General features: G+C 46.3%; 2 protein-coding genes across 17 annotated transcripts in view; one reads left to right on the top strand and one right to left on the bottom strand.

Annotated features, from left to right (window-relative positions):
- The first annotated feature begins 336 nt into the window (after positions 1-336).
- SPAG4 (sperm associated antigen 4) lies at positions 337-9,273 on the top strand. 8 transcript variants are annotated; one of them, XM_027069970.2, is made up of 12 exons: positions 344-1,530; positions 2,038-2,142; positions 2,410-2,476; positions 2,694-2,755; positions 2,969-3,012; positions 3,330-3,355; positions 3,478-3,586; positions 3,840-3,915; positions 4,088-4,203; positions 4,544-4,711; positions 5,224-5,313; positions 5,426-9,273. In XM_027069970.2, exons 1-12 carry the CDS (start codon positions 1,221-1,223, stop codon positions 5,573-5,575), a joined length of 1,323 nt encoding a protein of 440 aa, XP_026925771.1. In that variant the 5' UTR covers positions 344-1,220; the 3' UTR covers positions 5,576-9,273. The 8 variants fall into 8 exon arrangements, with proteins under 8 accessions (XP_053056001.1, XP_026925770.1, XP_053056003.1 ...); XM_027069972.2 differs by having other exon boundaries at positions 1,302-1,511; XM_027069968.2 differs by having other exon boundaries at positions 343-1,530; positions 2,694-3,012.
- Positions 8,908-24,492, bottom strand: part of LOC106973876 (RNA-binding protein 12) — a 34,932-nt gene continuing 19,347 nt past the window's right edge. For all 9 annotated transcript variants that reach the window (XM_027069960.2, XM_027069965.2, XM_053200025.1 and 6 more), the window contains 15 exons: positions 13,929-14,057; positions 13,649-13,828; positions 13,418-13,492; positions 13,265-13,336; positions 13,050-13,130; positions 12,791-12,880; positions 12,591-12,677; positions 12,363-12,449; positions 12,210-12,269; positions 11,997-12,130; positions 11,838-11,892; positions 11,540-11,591; positions 9,828-9,961; positions 9,439-9,675; positions 8,908-9,239 (listed from right to left, as the gene is read on the bottom strand). In XM_027069960.2, the coding sequence (XP_026925761.2) occupies positions 9,099-9,239; positions 9,439-9,675; positions 9,828-9,961; positions 11,540-11,591; positions 11,838-11,892; positions 11,997-12,130; positions 12,210-12,269; positions 12,363-12,449; positions 12,591-12,677; positions 12,791-12,880; positions 13,050-13,130; positions 13,265-13,336; positions 13,418-13,492; positions 13,649-13,828; positions 13,929-14,057 (1,614 nt within the window). In that variant the 3' untranslated portion in view covers positions 8,908-9,098. The remainder of the gene's footprint in view (positions 9,240-9,438; positions 9,676-9,827; positions 9,962-11,539; positions 11,592-11,837; positions 11,893-11,996; positions 12,131-12,209; positions 12,270-12,362; positions 12,450-12,590; positions 12,678-12,790; positions 12,881-13,049; positions 13,131-13,264; positions 13,337-13,417; positions 13,493-13,648; positions 13,829-13,928; positions 14,058-24,492) is intronic.

Below are 24,492 nucleotides of genomic sequence, written 5' to 3'. Positions count from 1 at the left end.
GATGTGGCAGAAAGAGTACTAGGCTCTAGGGCAGGATTTTGGAATTATAATCTCTATCATGCACTGTGTGGTCTCTGGAAAGTCCTTTCCCCTTTCTGGACCTATTTGCCTAGCTATGTAATGTGCATATGCACTGTATTACTTTCCTTCCTTCCTTCCTTCCTTCCTTCCTTCCTTCCTTCCTTCCTTCCTTCCTTCCTTCTTTCCCTCCCTCCCTCCCTCCCTCCCTCCCTCCCTCCCTCCTTCCTTCCTTCCTTCCTTCCTTCCTTTCTCTCTCTTTATTTCTGCATTGCTTTTCAAAGTGTGGTCCTTAATGAGGATCACACATGTGGTTGTTAAAAATGCACATTCCTGCACCCACTCAAGAAATGCTAAAGTAGATTCTTAAATTGTACCTGGAAACCTGAATTTCTATTCTGTTGCAGGAGTTCTGGGAACTCTGGTCTCCTGTCTGTGACTTTCTGTGATTCCTCATTGCATTTTCAGTATCTCAGATGGTTGGTTTGAGTGTGGGTATGGTGTTTGGTGCATACTGAATGAAGTCTTAGCCCACAGACCTTTGGTGAATATGGGTCTGGGAGAGGGAACCACGGATCCTAAGGTCAGAGTTTCCTAGCCTGATGACAAGGATGAAAAGAGGGGCCTGAAGGTTTGCAGAGCAAAAGAAACTGAGTATTTTCTTAGATGTGCCCTGGGTGACATTCATTCATGAGGCCTATCTAGGTCCTGGGTATACACTAGTGAACAAAACAAAAATACCTGCCTTCATAAATTTTATGTTCTAGTGGGTGTGATAGGCAATGAAAAAATATATAAGTAAAATATATAGCATGTTGGTGATATGAGCTGAGGAGAAAAACAAAGCAGGAAGGGGGATAGAAATTCTTTCACACCAAGTGCAGAAGATAGGAAGTTCTGGGAAGTGATGTGATGTCATCACTTGCTTTAACATGGGAAAGAATGAGACTGCCAGGCTCCCAGGGACGTCACGACTAGCTCTGTGACGCATCGTCAGGGAGTTCCGTAGAGATCACGGGCTCTTTTATGACGTCAGCAGCCGGGCCCAGATAACAGAGGAGGTTAGATCCCGCCGGGGGGCCCGCCGGCTGCACGCAGGGTCCGTGAGGTCTCCGCGGCGCACATTGGCTGAAGGAGGGCCGAGAGCCTTGGCAGCTGCGGCGGCGACTTTGGTGTCCGTGACAGGGTGCCCCGGGGTCAGGATGCGGCGGAGCCCCCGCCCGGGCTCGGCGGCGTCCCCGCATAAGCGCACGCCCAACTTCTACAGCGACAACAGCAACAGCTCAGTGAGCGTCACCTCGGGGGACAGCAGCGGGCACCGGTCAGCTGGGCCGGGGCCCGGGGAGCCCGAGGGCAGAAGAGCCCGGGGCTCGAGCTGCGGTGAGCCCGTCTTGAGCGCAGGAGTGCCCGGAGGAACCACATGCGCTGGAAGCCCTCGGCAGAAGCCTGCGCCTCGGAGCCACAAAGGGCCGACCGCCTGTGGCGCGGCAACCGTGAGGGGCGGGGCCTCGGGTGCGGGCGGGGTCGAACCCGGGAGAGCTGAGGGAGGGGGCAGGGCATAAGGGGCGGGGCTTGGAACGGAATGGGGATAAATATCTGGGCACCTCCTAAGGGGCGGGGCCTATGGGGTGAAGAGGGGAGACACTAAATAAAATTCCCTAAGGGGCGGGATCTAGGTGTGATGGACGGTCCTGGGAAGGGGCGGGGAAAGTTTTGATTGGACAACACTGAGAAAGCGCGGCCTTGGTGTTAACATAAGTGGCTACCAGAGAAATGGGGCAGCACCAACACTTGTCTGGGGGCGGGGCCTCCGTTTGGCCGGGGGACCGATGTCTTGCCCGAGCATCCCAGAGGGGCGGGCTCAGAGTGCTGAGCACACCTGGGGTGTGCATGCAGTGGGACCAATGCCGGTTGGGGGGTGCTGCCCCGCTTCTGGGCTGGGGAACCTGCGGCCTGGTCCCGCGGAAAGAGTGGACCTGCCTTGCGCAAGGCCCCAATGGCGCCCTTGGGCTCCCGCAGAACCGGCTGGCTCTCCCGTAGTCTCTGAGGAGCAGTTCGACCTTCTCCCGACCCTGGATCTGAGGCAGGAGATGCCTCCACCGCGCGTGTCCAAGAGCTTCTTGAGTACGGGCCAGATCAGCCCGGAAACCCTCTGACCTTCCAGCTCCCCTCTCTGAACTCCGGTTCTCATTTCTGAGACCCTGTTCGTTTTGAGTCCTTGGCCCATGTCAGTCTCCAGCCCCTTCTCTGAGCCTGAACTCATTCTCCGTGCCCCCATCTAATGCTCCTAGCCCACTCCCCTCTTCCTGAGCCTCTTCTGAACCTCTAACCCCACACTTACCGAGCCCTTCTTCACCTCTTCCCCCTCTGAGGCCCCTCTCCTCTCCCCAGGCCTGCTGCTTCGGGTGCTGAGCGTGTTGTTGTCCCTGGTAGGAGACGTGCTGGTCATTGTGTACAGGTCAGAGGGAGGGAATGGGGAGCTACAGGGACTGCTTTTTGGAGGGGATAGGGAGCAGAGCCGGGCCAGCAAAAGCTTGACCCTGACTCAGATCTGGCTGTTGAGTCTGACTCAGATCTGGCTGAGTCCTGTCGGCGGGAGCTGGGTCTAGTACCTTGGCGTGGGGGCTGTGGGGTTCACGAGGGTCTGGGTCCTCAGCTTCCCTCCGGTTCTTCAGGGAGGTCTGTTCCATCCGCTTCCTGCTTACGGCCCTGTCACTGCTGAGCCTCTTTCTGGCAGGTGAGGGGGTGGCGAATCCCCTGGGGCCCCCGCCCTGGATGTTTTGGAGCCAAACCCGGCACATTTTCTCCTGTATCCCTCAGCACCCTGAGCACCTCCAACAGCTCACGGCCCCCTTCAGAGCCCCCTCAAGGCTTTTCTCTCCTCACTGTCCCTTTATGCCAAGGAAACCCTCTCCCTTGGCTCCCCCTGAGACTACCCCTCTTTCCCCAGCACTCTGGTGGGGGCTGCTGTATCTGGTCCCTCCTTTGGAGAATGTGAGTCAGGGCGTCTGTATCCTAGGGTGGGTGCGTGGCAGGGTGCGTGAACCTGGAGGTTTTGGGGGTCCCCTGGCCTGGTGGGAGGGGGACAAGTGCTGGAGGGTCTAATCCTAAGGAAGGGCTGGATATAGACAGATCCCTGAGGGATTGTGCCCAGAGGCGGCTGGGGGTCTCTGAGAGGTCCTGGCAGGTCGGGGGTGGGGACAGTCCTCAAAAAGAAGGCCCTTTGAGTCCGGCTGCTCCCAGGCTGAAGTGGGAGAAGGGAGTGGGTGGGACTGAGCTGTGCTGTCTTTTGTGCCTCCCTCCCTCCATAGGAACCTAAGGAGATGCTGACTCTAAGGTGAAAGTGTGCACCTGGGGTGGGGAATTAGGGGGCTCAAAAGTGCTTCTGTGCGGGGCCTTACGGGAAGCGCCCAGGGGGACCGGGAGCCAACCCCACCCGTGCCGACCTCCCGCCTGCAGCGAGTACCACGAGCGCGTGCGCTCCCAGGGGCAGCAGCTGCAGCAGCTCCAGGCCCAGCTCGATAAACTACACAAGGAGGTGTCCAGCGTTCGCGCAGCCAACAGCGAGGTGAGCCCCGCAGCCCGCGGCTGTCCAGCGCACCGCCCGGTGTCTCGGCCCGCCGCTCAGTCCACCTCGGAAGCCCCCTGCGGAGCGCCGCCCCCTGGGTCGCGAGCCGTAAACCCCGCCCCGGAGTCCCTACTTCGGAGTTTCTCCCAGGACCCACAAAGTCTATAGCAGAGAACCTAGCCCCAGAACTTTGCCTCTCTGTAAACCTGCCCGCTAGCTCCGTCCCTCCAGGCCCTGCCCTCCCTCTTTTCAGAGAGTGGCCAAGCTCGTATTCCAGAGGTTGAATGAAGACTTTGTGAGGAAACCTGACTATGCGCTGAGCTCTGTGGGTAAGACCCAGAGACACTGCGAGACTGAGACTCAGAGACACGGGAAGAGACCGGAGACCTTGACACAGACAGACCTACGCACATGACCGGTCCGAAGAGACCGACCTCAGAGACCCTGCCCCAGCTGTCGGTCAGGCCTGGGAGTCTGAATGATTGGTTCTCCCTGCTCCAGGGGCCTCCATCGACCTAGAGAAGACATCACACGACTATGAGGATGCGAACACTGCCTACTTCTGGAATCGCTTCAGCTTCTGGAACTACGCTCGGCCGCCAACAGTTATCCTGGAGGTGGGCCTGGAACTTGGATCCCAGAACGGGGCAAGGGACGGGTTGCTGGAGAAAGGAGACTCAACAGCTCGCTGGAGGTGGGACCCGGCTGAGCTGAGGGCGTGGCGATGGGCGGGGCCCTGCCTGAGGGAGGATGGGCCCGGCTGGAGGCTAGGCCTGGCGGTGCCAGGGACTGGGACACCGGACAGGATCTGGCTGCGTTTAGACCCGGGTGGAGGTCTGGGCGGGGCCGATGGAGGGGTTGAGCTGAGGGCGGGGCCTATCAGAACCAATGCCCAGGCTGGGAAGGGTCGCAGTCGCTCGGTCCGTGGGTTCTCAAGATCTACCTGCTCGCCTGCAGCCAGATGTGTTCCCTGGGAATTGCTGGGCTTTTGAGGGCGACCAGGGTCAGGTGGTAATCCGGCTACCGGGTCGCGTGCAACTGAGCGACATCACCCTGCAGCACCCACCGCCCAGTGTGGCACACACCGGAGGAGCCAACAGCGCCCCCCGCGACTTCGCAGTCTATGTGAGTGAGGCTAGGGCTACGGGAGGTGGGGTGGATTTTGCCTAGTAAGCACCAGTCATGAAAATTGGTGTCACTGAGTCTTCGCTTGCTCATCTACATAATGGAGATACTACCACTCGCCTCTCAGGCCTACAGGTTATAAATAATTATAACCACATCCAAACTTTAGTTATGGCTTTATTGAGCCCTTATTCTGTACTGAGTACTTTACATGGATCATCTTGCACCCACTCAACAACCTATGAAGTGCCCTCATCTCCCCCATCACTGATGAGAAAAGTAATGATCAGAAAGGCAATCTTATTTGCCAAGGTCACACAGCTAACAATTGGCCAGACTAAACTTTGCAACCTGGTTTCTTGGAGCCCACATTCCACACTACACTATCCTAAAATCAAAAAATAAAGGAGAGAGTACAGCTATTGCACACCATAGTAGGTCCTCAATAAAGTTGCTTTCTCCTCTTCCACCTGTGCCTCACTGTTCCCCCCCACTCACTCTTCACCTACCAGGGCCTCCAGGTTGATGATGAGACTGAAGTTTTCTTGGGGAAATTCACCTTCGATGTGGAGAAATCAGAGATTCAGACTTTCCACCTACAGGTGTGTGTCACTGGGGGTGAGGGTGCTAAAGGAATAGGACAGTGAGGGAAGACTGGGGAGGAAGGCAGCCCTTGGGACAGCAGGCCTTGGCATGATCCATTTGTCTCCCCAGAATGACCCCCCAACTGCCTTTCCCAAGGTGAAGATCCAGATTCTAAGCAACTGGGGCCACCCCCGTTTCACATGCTTGTATCGAGTCCGAGCCCATGGCATGCGAACTTCAGAGGGAGCAGGGGAGAGTGCCACGGGGGAACCCTATTAAACGTGCTGATTGTTGGAGTAGAGTGCAGGTCTGTGCTGAAAGAAGCTGGAATCATACTGAGGTGTTTCTTGGGGGAAATCTGGTTGCCTTTGGCCTATTAGTTGGGGGAGTCTACTTTCCAATGCGCCCTCTTATTGGAGAAGTTCAGATCAATACAGTAGCAGCAGCTCATGTTTATGGAGTGCTTACCACATGCAAGAGATGGTGCTCTGGATATTTTACACATCGTCTAACTAATCCTCACAACCGTGGAAGGGGAAACCACTCGGGTCAGGGAATGCTCAAGAACATACAGTTAGTGAGGAACAGTGGCACAGGATTCAAATCTACCTTCCCCCAGAGGCCACCCTCTTTAACTCAGAGCTGCCAGTCAGCCTGAAGCCATGTTTGTACAGCTCAATTCCTACCCCCAACCTCTGGGAAAGTCCCCTCAACTCCTGCCAGGTGCAGGTGGAGAGGTTAACTACTTTTTTTAGGTTAACACTCAAAAACTAAGGAGACCTGAGAACCTCTAGGAAGCATCTGAGAGTAGATGCAGGCTTGGTACCCCTACTCAGGTTGTCTTTACTGCTAGGCACAGGCAGTCTAGTGTTCAATCTGTCCCTGCCCTCAGGGAGCCCGGTAGGGAAGAATGCTCCAGGAAACAGGACAATTCATTTATTGATTCAAGAATTCTTTATACTAGGAGTCCAATCAGAATTGGAAGAATAAAAGATGGGAGGAGACAGTCTTCAAAAGATTAATGAGTTATGCCTGACTAGATTAAAAAAGGGGGACCAGCATGAGCAAAGGAACATGCAACACCTTGGTTGTTAGGATCCTTCCCAGTGTGTTCATGTTTTGGAAGAATATACACACAGACTATGAACACTGGTTACACCTCTAGGTGTAATGCATGTGGAATGCATGCAAGTGGAATGCATGAGTATGTGTGAGGGTGAAGCACATATCCATTTGTTTAACGTTTATTTTTTGAGACAGAGAGAGACAGAGCATGAACAGGGGAGGGGCAGAGAGAGAGGGAGACACAGAATCTGAAGCAGGCTCCAGGCTCTGAGCTGTCAGCACAGAGCCCGACGTGGGGCTCGAACTCAATGGACCGCGAGATCATGACCTGAGCCGAAGTCGGCTGCTTAACCGACTGAGCCACCCAGGCACCCCATATATCCATTTGTTTAAATTTTCAGGGTATTAAAAATTTTATTTGAGAGAGAGGGAGACAGCACACTTGGGAGGGGCAGAGGGAGAAGGAGAGGGAGTGAGAGAGGGAGAGAGGGAGAGAGAGAGAGAGAGAGGCAGGGGAGAGAAAGGGAGAGAGAGAGAATTCCAGGCAGGCTCCACATGGTCAGCCTGAAGCCCCACATGGGGTGAACTCATGAACCGTGAGATCACCACCTGAGCCTAAATCAAGAGTCAGCGGCCCTCAGGGTATTTGTTACTTTTGTAATTTAAATTACTCTGAGTGCTCTCAAAGCCTAAGGTTAGAAATATGGACTAATACAGCTTTTCTGGAGCGCATTTTGACAATAGGAACCAAAAGCCTTAAAAATTTTTTTTTTAATTTTTTTTTAACGTTTATTTATTTTTGAGACAGAGAGAGACAGAGCATGAACAGGGGAGGGGCAGAGAGAGAGGGAGACACAGAATCTGAAACAGGCTCCAGGCTCTGAGCTGTCAGCACAGAGCCCGACGTGGGACTTGAACTCACGGACCGTGAGATCATGACCTGAGCCGAAGTCCGACGGTTAACCGACCAAGCCACCCAGGCGCCCCTTAAATTTTTTCATATGCTTTAATCACCATAATTCCATTTCTAAGAATGGAGCCAAAGGATACATCAATGTAATTGAAGATAATACTTTTCAGGATATTTATCACACTGTTGTTTATAAAGACAAAACCAAACAGTATGTAAGAAGATAAATTATGCTACAAAAATAATATGAAGCCAACAGAAATGTTAGTATTTAAGGGAATGTGTAATGTCATGGAAAGTTATTAATGATAGATATATGGATAATTTCCTAAAAAGCAAGCTAGACTGGTATACAGTTAATTTCCATATCAAAAGAGTTCTACAGATTAACAGATACTACGCATGAAAAGGCAATAACTTGGGAGGAAGTATTTTCAACATGGATGAGAATAAGGGCTAGAACAACAGCAAAAACCTATAAACAGGCTATTCAGAAGAAATATAACCATAAATACATGAATGACATCTAGCCTTCAAAATTAAATAGATCCAAGCTAAAAATGACAATTTTTTTTTTGCCTGTCAGATTAACAGAAAAGGGGTAAAAAAATTAAAAAAAGAAAAAAAACCTGTTATGGAGAGCATTTTACAATATCTATTAAAATTTTAAATATTCTTATCCTTTGATCTAGCATTTCTACTTCCAGGAACCAATCCTTCAGAAATATTGCTGCACAGATAACTGTACAAGGATATTCATTACAGCACTTTGTAGCAGAACAAAATCGGATGGGACCCAAATCTCAATAATGGACTGGCTAAAAAAGCTACAATACGCTCATACACAGAATACATAGGCATTAAAAAGAATAAGGTCACCAAAAGTTCTAATGGGCAAGACACCCAATATAACAAAAACAAGGTACAAAGAGTATGTATAATATCCTACTTAGAAAAAAAATGTCAGACTTAGGAAACACATGAACCTTCACCTCTCATTATCTATTTTTATATTTCAAATAATTTTGTAGTAACTAGCATACATTTTAAAGCATGTTAAAATAGTATACATAATATGATCCCATTTTTGTAAAATAAAAAACATGTATACATTATAAATCTGCATTATGGACTAAAAAATCTGTACCAAATACTTTATTGGCACATTGGAGTTTAGATGATAATATTTTTTGTGTATTTTTTCTCTTACAATGAATACACATATTAATTTTCTAGTAAGAAAAAAATAGCTGTTAAAAATTTCAGGCTTGTGGCCTATCTTTAGGATTAGAACCACCACTGCTCTCTCCTGCAGGAAGTCTAGCATGATCCATGCACCATCATAAAACTCCTCCCTCCCCTCGCACTTTCCACCTTGTCTTCGTTCCCAGCTCAGCTCTGTCCTAAGGCAGTGCAGGCTGGGTGTTTGGCTTACACTTGATCCTTGTATTTTTTAAAAACAGAGTCAGTGTCTCTACACATCTAGCCAGGAATATCCAATTTCTTTGATTGGGGCTATGCTGTCAGAGGTATCCTTCATTCAACAACTCCTAAGGTGGACAAACTGAGGCTCAGGAGAAATAAACATGGTTAAGAGCAGATTTCCACTTAAAAACACAGAGTGGTGCCAAAGCAGTGATCTTCATTGATTTTTATTGAATAAAGGACTCCAGGGGCAAGCAGGAGAGATCAAAAGCAACAATAGCAGGAACAAATATAAAAATATAAAATGTAAAGTGCAAGCACTGGGGAATGTGTGCAGGGTTGAGTTGTGTCCTTGGGGGACACAAGGCTGAGGACTAGCCACAGCCTACCCCCTAAAGGAATCTAGGTCTGAGCGGCCTGTGCAGGGCCCTTGGCTGGGGGTGGAAGTGGCTTGAATGGGGCCCAACCTTGGGCCTTGAAGTAGGAGACCAGTTGTATAGGTACCTCTGCGAGCACAGTCTGTGCCAGTGCCTCCCGAGGGGCCTGCCAGGAGAAGAAGGGCAAAGTCAGTGGTGGCCCCCTAAAAGCATCCCATAGTTTACATTTCATAGCAAAGAAAGGATACAAATCCCAACACCCAAACTTGCCCAGACTTAGATGAAAGGGTAAGTATCCCCACTCAGACAGAGGTGGAGGGGTAAGCTCCCAGATCTGATCAGCCCCCAAACTTGCCCCCACTCACATTCTGGAAGCGACGGTAGGGCACAAACTGCACTATATCACGGGCAGCTGCCTCCCCGGAGCGCGTATGCAGGGGTCCACCATCAGCATCCAGCTGTTCCATGGCCTCAAAGTCAGCACCACCCACACCCACGATGATCACTGACATGGGAAGGTGTGAGGCACGCACCACAGCCTCACGTGTAGCCTCCACATCTGTCACAGCACCGTCGGTCAGCAGCAGCAGCACAAAGTATTGCTGGGGATAAGCCCATTCATAAACTGAGGCAGACCCTCCAAACACCCCAGCTACACATCCCCACATTGACAAGAAGTCCCTTGTTACGTAGTCCTAAAGGGAGCCCTTGACCAAGACTGCCCACCACTACCTATACCTCTCATGATCCTCACCAAGGCAGTCCTCTGATGTGCAGCCTGGGTTGCAAACCTGGCCACATGGTTGATAATGGGTGCAAAGTTGGTGGGGCCATAGAGGCGAACTTGGGGCAGGGCTTGGCGATAGGCATCCACAATGCCCTGGATGCCTAGAAAAGGAGGGCAAAAAAAAAACCACACTAAAATACTGAGCCTCTTCAGGGTTGAGTCAGTCCTGACATCACCCCATCCTGGCCAAGGAGATTTGAGAACCTGGGTGCACCCCTATAACCCAAGGTACTTAACCTTATCCTACAGATGGAAAAATTAAGACCAAAGAGAAGAAGAGCACTTGCCCTAAATCACCACTTGAGTTAACACTAATTAAGGAGTCTCATAAACAAATCTAGGACAGTTGAGCATCAGATTACAACCCACTTAATAATGAATTATAATCTAATTACTAAAATAAGAATCTATAGATATTAAATAATTACCGGGAAGGAAGAAGTTCTTAATTTTTTTTTCCAACCTCCCTCCTCCCCCCATAACTCAGTCTAAGAAGCTCTTAATAAATGTAGGAGGAATTACAAAATCATTTGGCAATCTTAGAGATAACTGATTCACGCAAAGATCAATATGAGCTAAAACCAGAGAATCCTAGTTAATGAGTAACTGGATATTTATATAGCCTCAAAGTATCTTCCCAAAAGATATTTATTAATTACAAATAGTGGAGAAACCTGGTAGTAGACTCTACCTTAACCAAGTGATCAAAGTTAACATGACTGGTAGTAGGATAAATCTACATCATGGGCCTCCTGACATGGTGCACTGAGAAGAACGCCCATACATAATTTGGATCTATCATAAGGAAATACCAGGTAAACCCAAACTGTGAGACATTCTACAAATTACCTAGCCTATAATCTTAAAAAATTTCAATTATCATGACAGACATGAAGAATTCTGGAAGACAAAACAAGTGAATGCATTACACAATCTGAGATTTTCTTTATGCTGTAAAAGACAACTGGCAAAACATGAATAAATTCTAGACTGGATAATAGTATTGATGTTAACTTGCTGATTTTGGGAATTGTACTGTAGTTACATAAGAGAATATCTTTGACTTTAGGAAACACACACTTAACTATTTAGGGATAAAGGGAGCAAAGTTGGTGGGGTCTCGGAGGCAAACTTGGGATAGGACTTATTCACTATAATTCTCAAACATTTCAGGAAAAAAAATATGTGTGTGTCTATATATACAGACCACTTTAGTTTGTTGTCCATGTTGGGGGAGCCACGAGATTTGGAACCTCTCTAGACAAAAGAGTTTGGGTAAAAGTACCCTAAAAAGAGCTGAACGAAGGCTTCCACTGATGCCCAGATAAGTACCAGTGAGCTTCCAGGCAAAGATGATAATAGAGAGCACTTGGTATTTGCCGAGGCTTACTTCTTCAAACTTTACATATATCTTCTCCTTAAATATTCAATATCTTATAGTATTTATCCTTTTTATGAAGCCAAAGCACACTGGCCCCAAGTCACATGGTTTTAGCAAGACGCAAGATAAAGATTTGAGACCTAGATTTGAGTCTCTTAGAGACCTAGCTCTAAAATCCACTCCTCTGCACAACAGGATCAGATACCTGCCCCTATTACCCCACACTCCCTTGTCTGCACAGGCTTGGCCCTCTAGGTGTGGACAGATCTGCCTTATGTTGGAGGTTGGAGGAACTTACCTGTGCAGTAGGGGTTATTGGGGTTGAAGTTCAAGGCAAATTCATGGGAGACCTGAAGGCAAGAATGAAAATGAGGTTCTTTCTCCATGGTCTTATTTGTGTAAAGAAACAGGACATTATGGTATATGCCAAGCATTGTATAGGAACTATTTAGTCCTGAGTACTTGTTGTGCATATGCCTATAGGGATACATCCCTGCATCTCCACATAAAGCTGGGTGCCAGACAGCAAATCTACGTCATCCCCCCAAATCAGGACCCTGACACTGAAAATAGAGGAGTTGGGGAGGAGTGCTCACCTGCCAATCAGGGGGCACCTGGGCCCCAAATCCAAATGCTGGGAAAAGCTTGTCCCTGTGGGAAGACAGTGAGTTGGAGAAGAGGCAGAGAGGGGACTGTGACCCTAGAGGCTGAAACATCTGCAGGGAGGAGGGCAGGCAAGAGAACAAGTTACTCACGAATCATAGTCCTGAATCACGCTGCCCACACTCCACAGTGCTGTCAGGTACTCGTTGACCCCTGTTGGGCTCAGGTAGTGCAGGGAGTCCGGGGAGGAAGGGTCTCCATTGGAGCCTGTGAAGTCTATACCAACCTGGGAGGAAGGGAGGAGGGGAGCTGAAGGCCACTTTGAGCTCCAGATCTGTTCTCTTGCCCCTGATAAAGCAACTTACAGTGAAGTTGATTTGACAGCCTCCCATCACATAGTCCAGGAATGAATACTGTGTTTCAACCTGTAGATGAAACCAGGATCACAGCTGAGGTGAAGAAATTGGGGCCATGGAGCACAGGGGTCAGAGCCTGGGTCACATGGGTTAGTGTCTCACCTGGCAAATTTTGACACAGACAGTCCCAGAGTTCTTGTAGCTTTTCTTTTTCTGCTGTTTCTCAGGGTGGATGCATTCAAAATTGGCCTGGTGAGGAAAGAAAAACTAGGGTAGGAAACTCCCAGAGCATCAGCCAGAACTAGAGCTGCTCTGCCCTCCCTCCCTCCCTCCCTGGGGCTGTAGTCCTTTAGGCCCACCTCAACACCCTTGAGCTGGGCTGGCACTCACCGGGACTGCTTGCAGCTGGGCCAAGCTGGTGTAGAAGGTACCAATGAGATCATGTGAACCATCACTGTCATAGTCTGAGCATCGCACCTGAGGCAGGGGGAAGAGGGGGAGGGGGAGGGGACTATGTGTATATAGTGAGAATAAATCCCTCCCCAGGCTCTCTGCCCCTGGTCGGTCCATTCAGGAGGCAAACTCCTCACCTGGATGGGTGTGCTGGGGTCTCCCCCACAGAAATGCTGAAGGGGAACAGAGAAGCGCTTCCATGTAGGGTTTAAGTTGTTCTTGATTACCTGAAGGTGGAGGGCAAGGCCTCTAGTAAGTTCTGGGCTGGCATATGGGGAGCTGTCATCCTTCCCTATCCATGTACAGTCTTGCTCTCCCTATGTTCCAAACCTTGATAATCACAAGCCCCAGGGATTCTCTCATAACCCACTCAGCCCAACCCCAGGGGTCTCACACCTCAGATCTGTATACCAGGTGCCATTTCCCATCACTCTGACGGAAGAACTCCAAGAATGGATCCGATTTTCCCAGGAAGTCCTGTCAATGCCACAGAGACCCCAGTGTAAGACTAAGGGAGAGACAACTATACCAGTCCTCACCCCTGCCCCCCAACATACCATCCCTGTCCCCTTAATTCTTAAATCCCCAAGGCCTCCTCCTTCCAGACACACCTTCTTATCTAGGTTTCTGGCCTCCACCTCCATGGTCACTACGCGACTATCCTTCATCTCCTGAGCTGATACCTAGGAAAGGAAGGCAGGAGACTGTATCACCTCATGAATTCCTCTTTGACGTAACCCCCTTCCCCCAGAGTTCTTCCTTACCGTGATGGTCCCCCGTCCAGCAGGTTTTCCAGGCTTCAGCATCAAGGGCAGAGTTATTATCTGGCTGGACACAATCTGGGGCAGAGCAGGGGTAGGTGGGAGAGCAAAATCTCAGACAGGGTTAGGTCTTGCTTGACCCCCACCTCCTCCATGTTCCAGACAGTCTGGGTGGTCTGTTAGGGCTCTTACTGAACATGTGTCTGAAAGATTTTAATCCCTAGCCCTACATACCTGTCCTAGGGAACACTCAGCCCCTCCTAGGAAGTCATCATCCCCCAGCTCAGGTGTCTTGTTGTCTATGTCATAGATGCCAAATCGGAGCTTCTGAACTGTTTCAAAGTGGTACTCAAGCTGCAGAGTCTTGGAGAACTCGGGGCTCGAGCAGTTCCGTACTCGCTCAGTTCGGCCAAGCTGTGGGCAGAGGCCAATTAGCGTAACAGTTATACACTCTTCAACCCCCCCAAATAGTTCTAGCCTCCCTCCACAACCTTAAACCCACAGTCCTTCTCACCTCAGCCCAGTTGCCCCCTCCCACATCCTGTAAAAGGACGCAGAGTGGGTCAGACTTAGAGCCAATGTCCTTGTCAATGAGATGGTCACAGGAAATGGACAGCTGAACCAAGGTCACACAGTGGGCCATCTGGGAAGAAAGGACCTAAGTCAAGCACTGAGGACCCTTTCCACCCTTCCCTGACTACAGGTCCCAGCTTAGGAAGGCCAGCAGGCTTCACCCAGGCAGGGCTGAGCCTGTATCCAGCTCCATGACACCCAAGGAAGAGAAGATCCTAGAGCCTCCATACTCCTCTAATTCCTTAGGTGAACTCCATGGGACAGGACATGGTGGGTACAACCAACCCTGGTATGATGGGAAGATGCAGAAAAAGTATACTGGCCTCCATCAACAACTTTGACCCCAAACTAGTCTTCACCCTAAAATCGCTATAATGCTCCTAAGACCCAGAATCCAACCCTGATCTTCTCAGAGACCAATGAATCTCACTCTGACCCTCTTACTGGCCCCAGATCAGATCCTAATCCAAGTTCCAGTCCCAACATTGTCTCAAACATGACCATGATCCAGATACTACTCCCCAAAAAGTTTCTTCCTCCAATGATTTCTCACGAACTGTGGGGCCCTGCATCTTGAGATGGTGTTAGGATCGCCCCCAACTCAATCTTCTAGCCTAAAATCAGCTGCTCATATCCAACTCCTCACTACTCTCACTGCCACTACCCAGTCCAAGCCATCATTTGTCACCAGGCTTATTCCATTAGCCTCTTTAACTTGTCTCCCTTACTTATCCTATGCCATCCCCACCTCCACCTCCATCCTCACGCTAACAGACTATTCCCAATACAGCAACCAGGGTGATTCTGTTAAAATGTTAAGTCAGGTCATGTCACACCTCTGCCCAAACCCTCTAATGATTTCGTATTATTTAGAAAACATCCAAACTCTACCATGGTCTACAAGGTCTTGAAAGATCTAGATCTCTCTAACCTAATTTCCTAACATCTCTCTTGCTCATTCCATTCTGTTCACACTGGTCTGCTTGCCTGCTATTCCTCAAATAAGCTTGTTTCTTCCCTCATATTATCCACATGACTTGTTTCCTCACTCCCTCTAGGTCTTCATTCAAAATCATCATCTCCATTATGAAGAAAAAGGCTTTCCTCTTCTAGGTACTTAAAATTTTAACCCTACTAATACTGACATTGCATACCCTTTTCCTGCTTTTTCTCTTTAGCATTTATCAGTGTCTAATATACTATATATAATGTTTTCCCGACTAGAATGGAAACTGAGGGAATATAAACATGAGGGAAGGGATATTTGTTTGTTCTGTTCACTGCTGTATCCCAAGCACCTAGATAATAAATATTTGCTGAATGAAATCCAAAAGGCTATCTCCAGACTCAGCTCCCAGCCCAGCCACCTCCAAACTGACTGGCAATCAAGGACCAAGTTTCTCCAATCCATCCATTTCCTCAGCTGAAACATTATCTTCTTGCATGGATCACCATGACTCCCAAGGAACCCCTCCTCCTACAGTCCCCATAATAATTACCCTCAGACTTGTTACTACCTCTGTGTCCTTGCTGACCCATACACCTGCAGACCATCTGTACCAGCACTATACCCCAGGATGCCTCCAGCCTTGGCCTCCCCTAAACTGACCCTCAGTCAATTCTTCCCCCAACCTAGTTCACAGATAGTGCTGTTCCCATCTTGGTGCCCTGTGTTCTCCATCTGGAGTGCTATTATCAACCGATGTTGGAACAATTATTACACTTTAGCTTGCGTCACAAACTGCCTGCCTATTCATATCATCTCAGTCCCTACTTGAAAGCATCCAATGATGGAAAACCCACCACTCTCCTAATCTATTTTTAAAAAACATTTTAGAGAAAGAGGCAGGGGCGGGGGGGGGGGGGGGAGAAAATCTTAAGTAGGCTCTAAGCTCAGTGCAGAGCCCAGTGTGGGGCTCAATCCCACGACCCTGGTATCATGACCTGAGCTGAACTCAAGACTCATATGCTCAACTGACTGAGCCACCCAGGCGCTCCTCTCTTAATCCATTTAGACAGGCCTGTTCCATAAAGTCCCACCCAAACCAACTCAAGTCTGCTGAATCCTCATTTCTACATATTTGTCCTGTATCTCCCCAGTCTAAATTTCCACAGGAAAGCCTTATTCCATCTCTCTCTGAGAACCCATCTGACCTGGAAGCAGTGAAACCCCCAGCTAATATCTGGAAAAAGAGCCCCAGTTCTTTTGAATGTTGCCCCTAGAATGTGGCTTGTAGACTCTGAGCAACCTGATCTTCCCTTTGAAAGTTCCCCAAGGAGAAGACACAGAGAACACATTCTCCCAAAGGAGTGGGACCACAACTTCCCCAAGTCACAGTCTGACTCCATGCTTCTCACTTTACATGTTCTCTGCAGAGCAGAAACAAATGAAGGATGTTCATTTCACTATTGCTGAGAATAGTAAAACACCTGAGACAGCTTAAAGGTCTATTATGTACTAAGTAAACTATGATACATTAAAACAATGGAATGTTGAGCAGCAGCAGGTAAAATATAAGGCAGAACTATATTATATTGGTATTATATGAAAAAATGGTAAGAAAAGTAGGACTCCATGTTAAACTTCAATTGTATGTGTATATACAATAGATTTGAATATGTTGACAAAATAAACACACACACACACACACACACACACACACACACACACACACACACAGAAAAGTGGACAACACACCAAAGAAATGCAACTTTTAGGTGTACCTCAGAGAAGTGGGATGAAGGTAAGGATTTTACATGATCCTTACACTTCTGTAATACACTTCTGTATTGTTTCCATATTTTAGTTTATTTTATAATTTTTAAAGGGCTTCATTATTTTTTTTCCCCAAACCACAACTCAAGTCCTCTTCCCTATTCAAAGCCCAAAGCCTCTACCTCCAGTTCAACAACCTCTACCTAAATCCAGAGTTCTCTTGCCTCCTCTCTGGCTTCTCCTTAAGCACTGTCTCAGCTAGTCTTCCTTGATGTCAGCTTCCAGAGTCTCCACCTTAATTAGAAGACTTGCATGGCTGCCCACGGCCCTTAGATTCAGAGCCAAAATCCCTAGCAAGGTCACCTTAAGGCACAACTCCAGAGGGCACATCTACACAGAATGCAGTAGTTGTAACAATATGGTGCCCCTGCATCCCTAAAAATTCAACCTTCAAACCCCTTCCCAGTCTGCTCTACCTCCTACCATTCTACCACCCAACCAAGTAGTAATCCAAAGCTATTTCTGGTTCCTCAAACACACGCACAAGCTGATACCTCTGTTTCTGCCTAAAAAAATGTATTGTCATTCAAAGTTCTGCTATGACATCATTGCTTTATGAAGCCTCACCCACAATCCCAAAGTAAAATTTATCATCTCTCCTCTGGATGATTACATGGCTTCCTCATCATCTTCCTGCAAGCAAACACACACACAAACACACACACACACACACACACACACACACACACACACACACACACACACACACAGTGTTTTATTAACCAAACAGAAACTAGGTCATACCACTTCTCTGCTCAAAACTCTGGATTGGCATCACAAAACACTCAAAGTCCAAAGTTCTTACAATGGTCTACAAGGCCCTCCCTGCAAGACCTGACCCTTATCTAACTAATCATCTAGCCACATAAGTATGTTCCAACCAGGTTTCACTTCTGACACACATACACACATCAATCTCATTCCCTGTGTCAAAGCTTTTGCATGGTCTTCATCCATATACGGAAAATAAGAAAGTAAGCTGTATTAGAGTAGGAACCACATCTGGTTTGCCTATCTCCAGTACCTACAACAGGACCTACCCTATGGTGGGTATTCAGTAAATTAAATATTAGTGATTTAACACTGAAACTGCCACCAAAATTTCGATTTTTGTCTGTCTACCCTCATAATCTATGGGCTCCTTGGAACTAGGACTGGGTATTACTTCTGTATCCCTAATATCAGTGGCTTAGTACATGGTACTTATAACCATTTGTTGAATAAATGGTAACATGCTTTTGCTCAACTCAAACTTTCAGGCCTTTTCCATTTGAACTACTGTCCAGCAGTAAATCTTCTCTATTCTTATCTTGTACAACTGAGCTTTAAAATTTAAATGCAGGACCCCTGGAACTCAAAACTAAGTGACAATTTAAAAATGGGCAAAGAATTTGATCAGATATTTCGTAAAAGAAAATATATGGATTGGAAATACACAAAGGAAGAGTGATCGACAGCACTAGTCATCAGGGGAATGCAAATTAAAACCACAATGAGATACTATCACATATCCACCACAACAGTTAAAAGTAGAAAAACTGACAATACCAAATGTTGTCAAGGATGTGGAGATCTCATACATCGCTAGTGAAAGCATTAAATATACCACTTTGGAAACAGTTTGGCACCTTATTAGAAAACCAAATACGCATCTAGTCAAACAGCAATTCCACTCCCAGATTTTTATCCAAAAGGAAACGTTATGTCCACAAAAAGATTTATACAAGAATGTTCATAGCTGCTTTATTTATAATAGCCAAAATTTTGAAACAGCCCAAGTGTCCATCAATATGAGAATGAATAAACCTTAATATTTATACATGTAAGAGAAAACTACGCAATAACAAAAAGAAACTATTAATATCTGTAACATGGATGAATCTGAAGCATAAAATACATAGACTCCACTTACAAAGTTTTAAGGCAAGCGAAACTAATCTATAATGAAAAAATTCAGAATAGTGGTTATTCTTCCCATGTCCCCCAGGGGAGGGGCAGGTATTAACTGAAGAGAGAACTCTAGAGGGAATGGAAAAGTTCCTCATCTTGATAGGAATGTGAACCACAAATGCATTTTTCATTGCCATCTAATGATACACTTAAGATGTATACATCTCACTGTATGTAAATGTTACCACCCCCCCAAAAAAACCTATAAGAAATGATGAACTCAAGACATGTTGAAATATTTATGAAGTGTGCTGATACTTGCAATTTCTTTTAAATCCACAATAAATAAATAAATAAATAAATAAATAAGTAAATGGTATGTTGAATGGATATGTGGTAAAACAAATATAGAAACATTTAAATTGTAGAACTTAAATAGTAGATATATGGGTATTTACTGTATATCTGTATACTCAAAGTTTTCACAATAAAATGTTGAGGAAAAGTTTAAGCGGAGGACTTATATTGGAGAACTACGGGTTTATCCCTGATACTTTGTTGAGAACTACAAAGTATTAGCAGTAATTATCTGTGGTGGTGAAGTTACAGGCAACTGGAGCTGCGGCCTTTTCCCTCCCTCCAGGGCTTCTCTAAGATCCCAGAGACAAAGAGGCTTTGGGGAAGACACTTTGGCAGTGGGACAGGAGCTTCTTCTTGTGCTAGGCCTCAATTTCTGGCAGATTAGAGCATTCTTTCCTAGTCTATTACCATTTGCACCCCTTCTCCACAGCTAGTCCTGTTCTATCTTTTCTTAGTTTCTTCTCTGACCAGACTAAAACCCCAATCAGAATTCTGTGGACCTACATGTGCAAATGGGATGGGATTCCATTTCTGAGAGTCAGAGCTTCCTGTGCTACCACAGTTGTTTTTCACAAATCTGCCCCCTTGGCTTCTCATTGGAATTAGCAATTCTTTATAAGCAAATCCTTATAATGTGCAGTTTTCTATCCTTTGAATCATATTCCCTTTACATTATCTAATGCCTGGGAGTATTATTCTCTCCCAAATCCTGATCTCCTTTAAAATCTAGCTCCAAGCCTACCTGTTTGGAAATCTTACATAATTAAAACTCCTAGTTCACGTCACTCTTCTATTCCATATCCTTTGAAGAGCTACGTCCTTAAGCCAGACTCCTTTACTTTTCATCTGGTGCCATTATAATTAATCCCATAGGACTTTCAGCATCCTTTATAGGACTGAAATTTTATGAAACCATATTAAATATCACATTTAAGTGAGTCAATAAAAGCCTCTAAAACTTTCTCATTTATTTTTGTAAAAGAGGTCTAATATTTGCCAATATTCTGAGCCAGCATATCTTGCCTGGATGTCTATAAGAGTCTCTGCATTTCTTAACTGGTCTCATTTCCACTCTCAGTTCAACAAAGTCAGAGACCTTCTCTGACTCCAACCCAACAATACCCAGCTTCTCATAAACCTATCAAAATGTGTAACTTGTTTATTTACTTGCTTATTATCTATTACCTCTAGTAGACTATAAATTCAACATGGGAAGAAACCAAATCTGTCTTGTTCCTATTCTAGTGACTCACACATAGCAGGTACTTTGTAAATATCTGTTGAATTAATACTGGGAAAGGAGTGATAATCCAGGGATCCTCAGAAATGACCCAAATCTAGTCCTAGCCTACTGCTTGAAACCATCAAGAAGAAATGAGCTTTCTAGAACACTCAACACAAGACTAGCTTATTTCTATGTGCCCCCAGCACCCCCAAGCCTTCCATTCTGTGCTAGTCAGGAACTGCAAACAGAAACAACTAAGTATATATAGCACCAATCTTTTCTTCCTTTGTCTTCTACCACTTGAAGCCTCCTTCCCTTGTGCTCTCCCCTGTAGGCTGCTTTCCTCTATTGACGGAAATAAAAAAGAACTGAGTGAGCATCTAATCCAAGTCCCTCAATTCAAGGCGGAGAGGTAAAATGTGATTTAGATAAGGCCACACACATCAGGTTCAACAAAACGAGGACCAAACTCAAATATTCTGACTTCTACATCGTCTAGAACTTTGATTTTTTTTTTTAACATTTATTTATTTTTGAGACAGAGTGCGAGCGGGGGAGGTGCAGAGAGGGAGACATAGAATCTGAAGCAGGCTCCAGGCTCTGAGCTGTCAGCACAGAGCCGGATGCAGGGCTCAAACCCACAGATCATGAGATCATGACGTGAGCCGAAGTAGGATGCTTAACCAACTGAGCCACCCCGGTGCTCCTCTCCTCTAGAACTTTGGACTATAGTCATATCCTTCTCTTCTGAAGAACTTTCCTTCTTGTATCCAACAGCAACATGATGTAGTGGGCAAGAGTATGGGTTCTGCAGTCAAGAGACCAGGCTCCAAATACTGGCCTTACTCCTCTCCCTGGCCACAATGAGGTACTACTAATGCACCCACCAGAACGATGTCTTACCTATGTAATTTGGGCAAAATACTCTCTAAGGCTCAGGTTCTTCGAGAGTAAAGTGGGGGGGTATAATCTTTTTCTAAAGCTGTATATAATGTATGCAAGGTGCTTACACATCCTGCAACTATTATTACCAATAACTATTAGCTATTATTTATCCTTCAAGTCTACCTCTTATATGTTCTCTTTTTCACAATATTTCGATCACTCAACAACTTCTCACCCTGGACTACTATACTCAATCTACACCGTAACTGTCAATGTTTCCAGCTCCTTGACTGTCCATAAAATAACAAACATCTGTAGAACAAATACTGCTTCAGGATCTCCTATTTCACACAGCACAGACCTAAGCACAGGACAGCAATTCAAAACACCTTGGGGAGGCTTGTAGCAGTGTGCTGGAGCAGGCCTGTATGGTTTGCAAGAGATGAGTGGTACATATCACATAATTTTGTAAGTGAATTTGGTAAAGGTTTAAGCCACAGAGATGGGGCAAATCCTAAAAATCAGGGCTTCCCTTCCCACAGCTAGCCAGTTTATCATTGTTGATAGGGAATCCCACTTTGCCAATAGGGAGTAACTTGTCCTTTGTTTTCTATGGCATCCCCTCCCCTGCCTTGGAGATTCTAACGCTGCCCTTCAAAAATCTAAGAACAGATCTGTTCTCCCGGATCCACCTGGATCCATTCAGTGCCAGTTGAGCACTCCTTCATGTTTAGGAACTACACTGCCCTCTTCCCTTCCCAAAGTCCTAACAAAGAAAAAAAAAAACAGATTTCAATCCCATTTTCGGGCTTCGAAGAGGAGACTAGAGCACCAAAATGTCTGGGTGGCAGGATCACTCCAACAAACCAAAGCCATGCTCACACTCCTGTTGCCTACCTTGGCATGCTGGAGCAGCTCAGATGCTAGATCAAGTCCTGAAAGCCAATCAGGAAATTCTCCACAGGGTCCCAATGGGCAGAACACCACGGATGGAATACTCCTTTCCCTTCAGATTAAAAAGACAAACTATGCCCACCACCACTGTTCCTTTCCTTCTCTGCCTCATCAAGAGACATGGATACAGTAGACAAGTTTTTCTTTAACCCCTGCTTCTCCTTCTGTATAACAAAGATTTCCCAAATTTAATTAGCAGCCCCAAAGACAGCCTCACAAGTCACAAACTGAACAAAATATGTAAATCCTTACTTAAAAATCCTTACTATAAAACTACACAGTCTTTATTAATACATATGACCATAGGCTACTCAAATTGTGCTTAAAACTAAACTGTTAAGCAATAATTTGGTTTAGATCCATATGATACTTAGAAGTCTGGTTGCCACTGTATTTGGCAATAGTATAAAGCTTAAAATGTGAATGTCACACAAAAAGCGAAAAGGGGGAAAATATTGTACAGTAAACAGTCACAGGGTTTCTCCTGTGACTATATTCTGTGGCAGTCAAAAAAGTTTGAAAGTCAAACTACATCAATATCCCCAAAAGACTTATCCAAAGTTGAACAAATACAACTGGTGTCCAACTCTTCAAAAAGAACCTAGCTTGAGGAGTGAATTTGATAGGGGGAAAAGAAGCAAACTGAGGAAGAACACGTAGCCTTCAAGCAAAACAGGACTGTACTGGTGGGAGTTCTGTGCCCTAGGACTCTGATGTGTTTACACAAAGCCTCCAACTGCCTACCTCAAAATAAACAGAGTATTGGAGCAAGGTCAGAGTCCCTTCCCCAGCAAGCTCAAGACCCCTGACAGAAGGGTGCTGCCAGTGGCCCTTCACATCTCCCAAAAGGGACAGGCACTAGTTAAAGGAGGAGCTCTGCCTCTGGAGTCATGCAGACAGCTTATGATTGAATATTATCTGCTTACCCTTACTATTAATGAAACTGAGCAAGTCACTTTGCTTCTTTTCCCCTGGATTTCCCCCAATTGTAAGGTGGGGATAATAACCATAGTGCCAACTTTACAGGGTTATTTTGAGGATTAAATGAGGCCAACGATGGAAAGTATGCCCTGCCTGACACTAATACAGTAAGTGCCCAACAATGTGTTAACTGATCCTATTCTCAGTACTCATAAATGGATCCTTTTGTGGTATCATCATCAAACTTGTCGGTTCATGGGACAACCAAGAAAAATGTTGCTGGTCCACCTGCCCCAGAGGACCTAACTGGCAGGAATGAAGGCCCTCCCTACTTTTCTCTCCTAATGAAATTCTCAAGCTGCAGTGTGAGACTGCTGTCACACTCAGAAAAAGCAGAAGAGCCATCACCAGACCAAAATTTTGAGTTCCACTGGCCTTTCTTTAGTTTTAAGGTTCAAATTACCTACAAACTTCCAGAAACAGAAAGGCTGGGTATACAGGCTCACAGAAGCTTGAAACTGGGTATAATCAGATTATCTAGCTTAATCTAATTTTCTAAAACACTAAGACCAGAGAAAGGAAATGATTAGCCCTGGGACCCACGATAACTAATGAACCACAACCAAACTGCCTAAAAATGTGTTCTTTTCCATCCATTTTAGCAACAGCTCACACCTTGCAATCCAGTCCAATCTGAAATCCACCTGGCCACTCCACATGAGCAGTGAGCCTCATGTGGTCTCTTCCCATGACCTGTACCAACTAGACTTATACACTGATGGAAAATAATTCTGCATCTACCACACGTTCTATTTGTCCGTCAGGGCAGGAATACAGGAACTGCTGGACTCCACGTTTGTAGGACTTATCAAAGAAATAAACTTTAAATAACAAGCACAAATTCTGCATTCACATTCTCAGGAAAATGTGATTTATACCAAAATTTACACAGAACGCCTACTAGGCCGCCAATTCTGCCCACCAGCCTGCCCTGCTGGAATCTACATTCTTTTAATCTACCTTCTTTTAACGAGACTCCTGCCTATTGCCTGCAGAGTGTAGAAGACAACCGTACTGGACCACCTTCCTGAGCAACTCCAGGAAAAGGGCATTGACAAGAGCGAGTGCATTTCCAGTGTGCAATGTGAGGTATGGTATAAAGAAGCCGAGTGAACAGCAGCAGACCAGAGCCTTAGAAAAAGAAACCTACCTACTGTTCATAATGCAAGCACCCCTTACTGGAATAAATCCACTTGGGATACACAGGAGGTCTTAAAATGGGTTATTCTTCAGAATTTGTATGTTAGAGAAGTTGGGAAATAAAAGAGAGGACTTGAACAATAAGGAAACCACATTACAGACACACACTGATCTGCCCACTTGCCACTGTAGATGGGGTGCAGGATGGGGTGGGGTGGGGAGAAGGGAAAAGATTGTAGTTCTGCTGCTGGATTCTGATGCAGGATTAATAAGTTTATAATGTAAGACCTAGTT

The sequence above is a fragment of the Acinonyx jubatus genome, chromosome A3, assembly GCF_027475565.1.
Source record: "Acinonyx jubatus isolate Ajub_Pintada_27869175 chromosome A3, VMU_Ajub_asm_v1.0, whole genome shotgun sequence".
Classification (NCBI taxonomy): Eukaryota; Metazoa; Chordata; class Mammalia; order Carnivora; family Felidae; genus Acinonyx; species Acinonyx jubatus.
This window is presented reverse-complemented; position numbering and strand designations above follow the sequence as displayed.

Coding starts and splice junctions, on each gene's coding strand:
- SPAG4 (XM_027069968.2), top strand. CDS start 1,221: ATGCGGCGGAGCCCCCGCCCGGGCTCGGCGGCGTCCCCGCATAAGCGC. Junction 1,531..2,037: donor CGTGAGGGGCGGGGCCTCGG/GTGCGGGCGGGG, acceptor GGGCTCCCGCAG/AACCGGCTGGCTCTCCCGTA. Junction 3,356..3,477: donor AAGGAGATGCTGACTCTAAG/GTGAAAGTGTGC, acceptor TCCCGCCTGCAG/CGAGTACCACGAGCGCGTGC.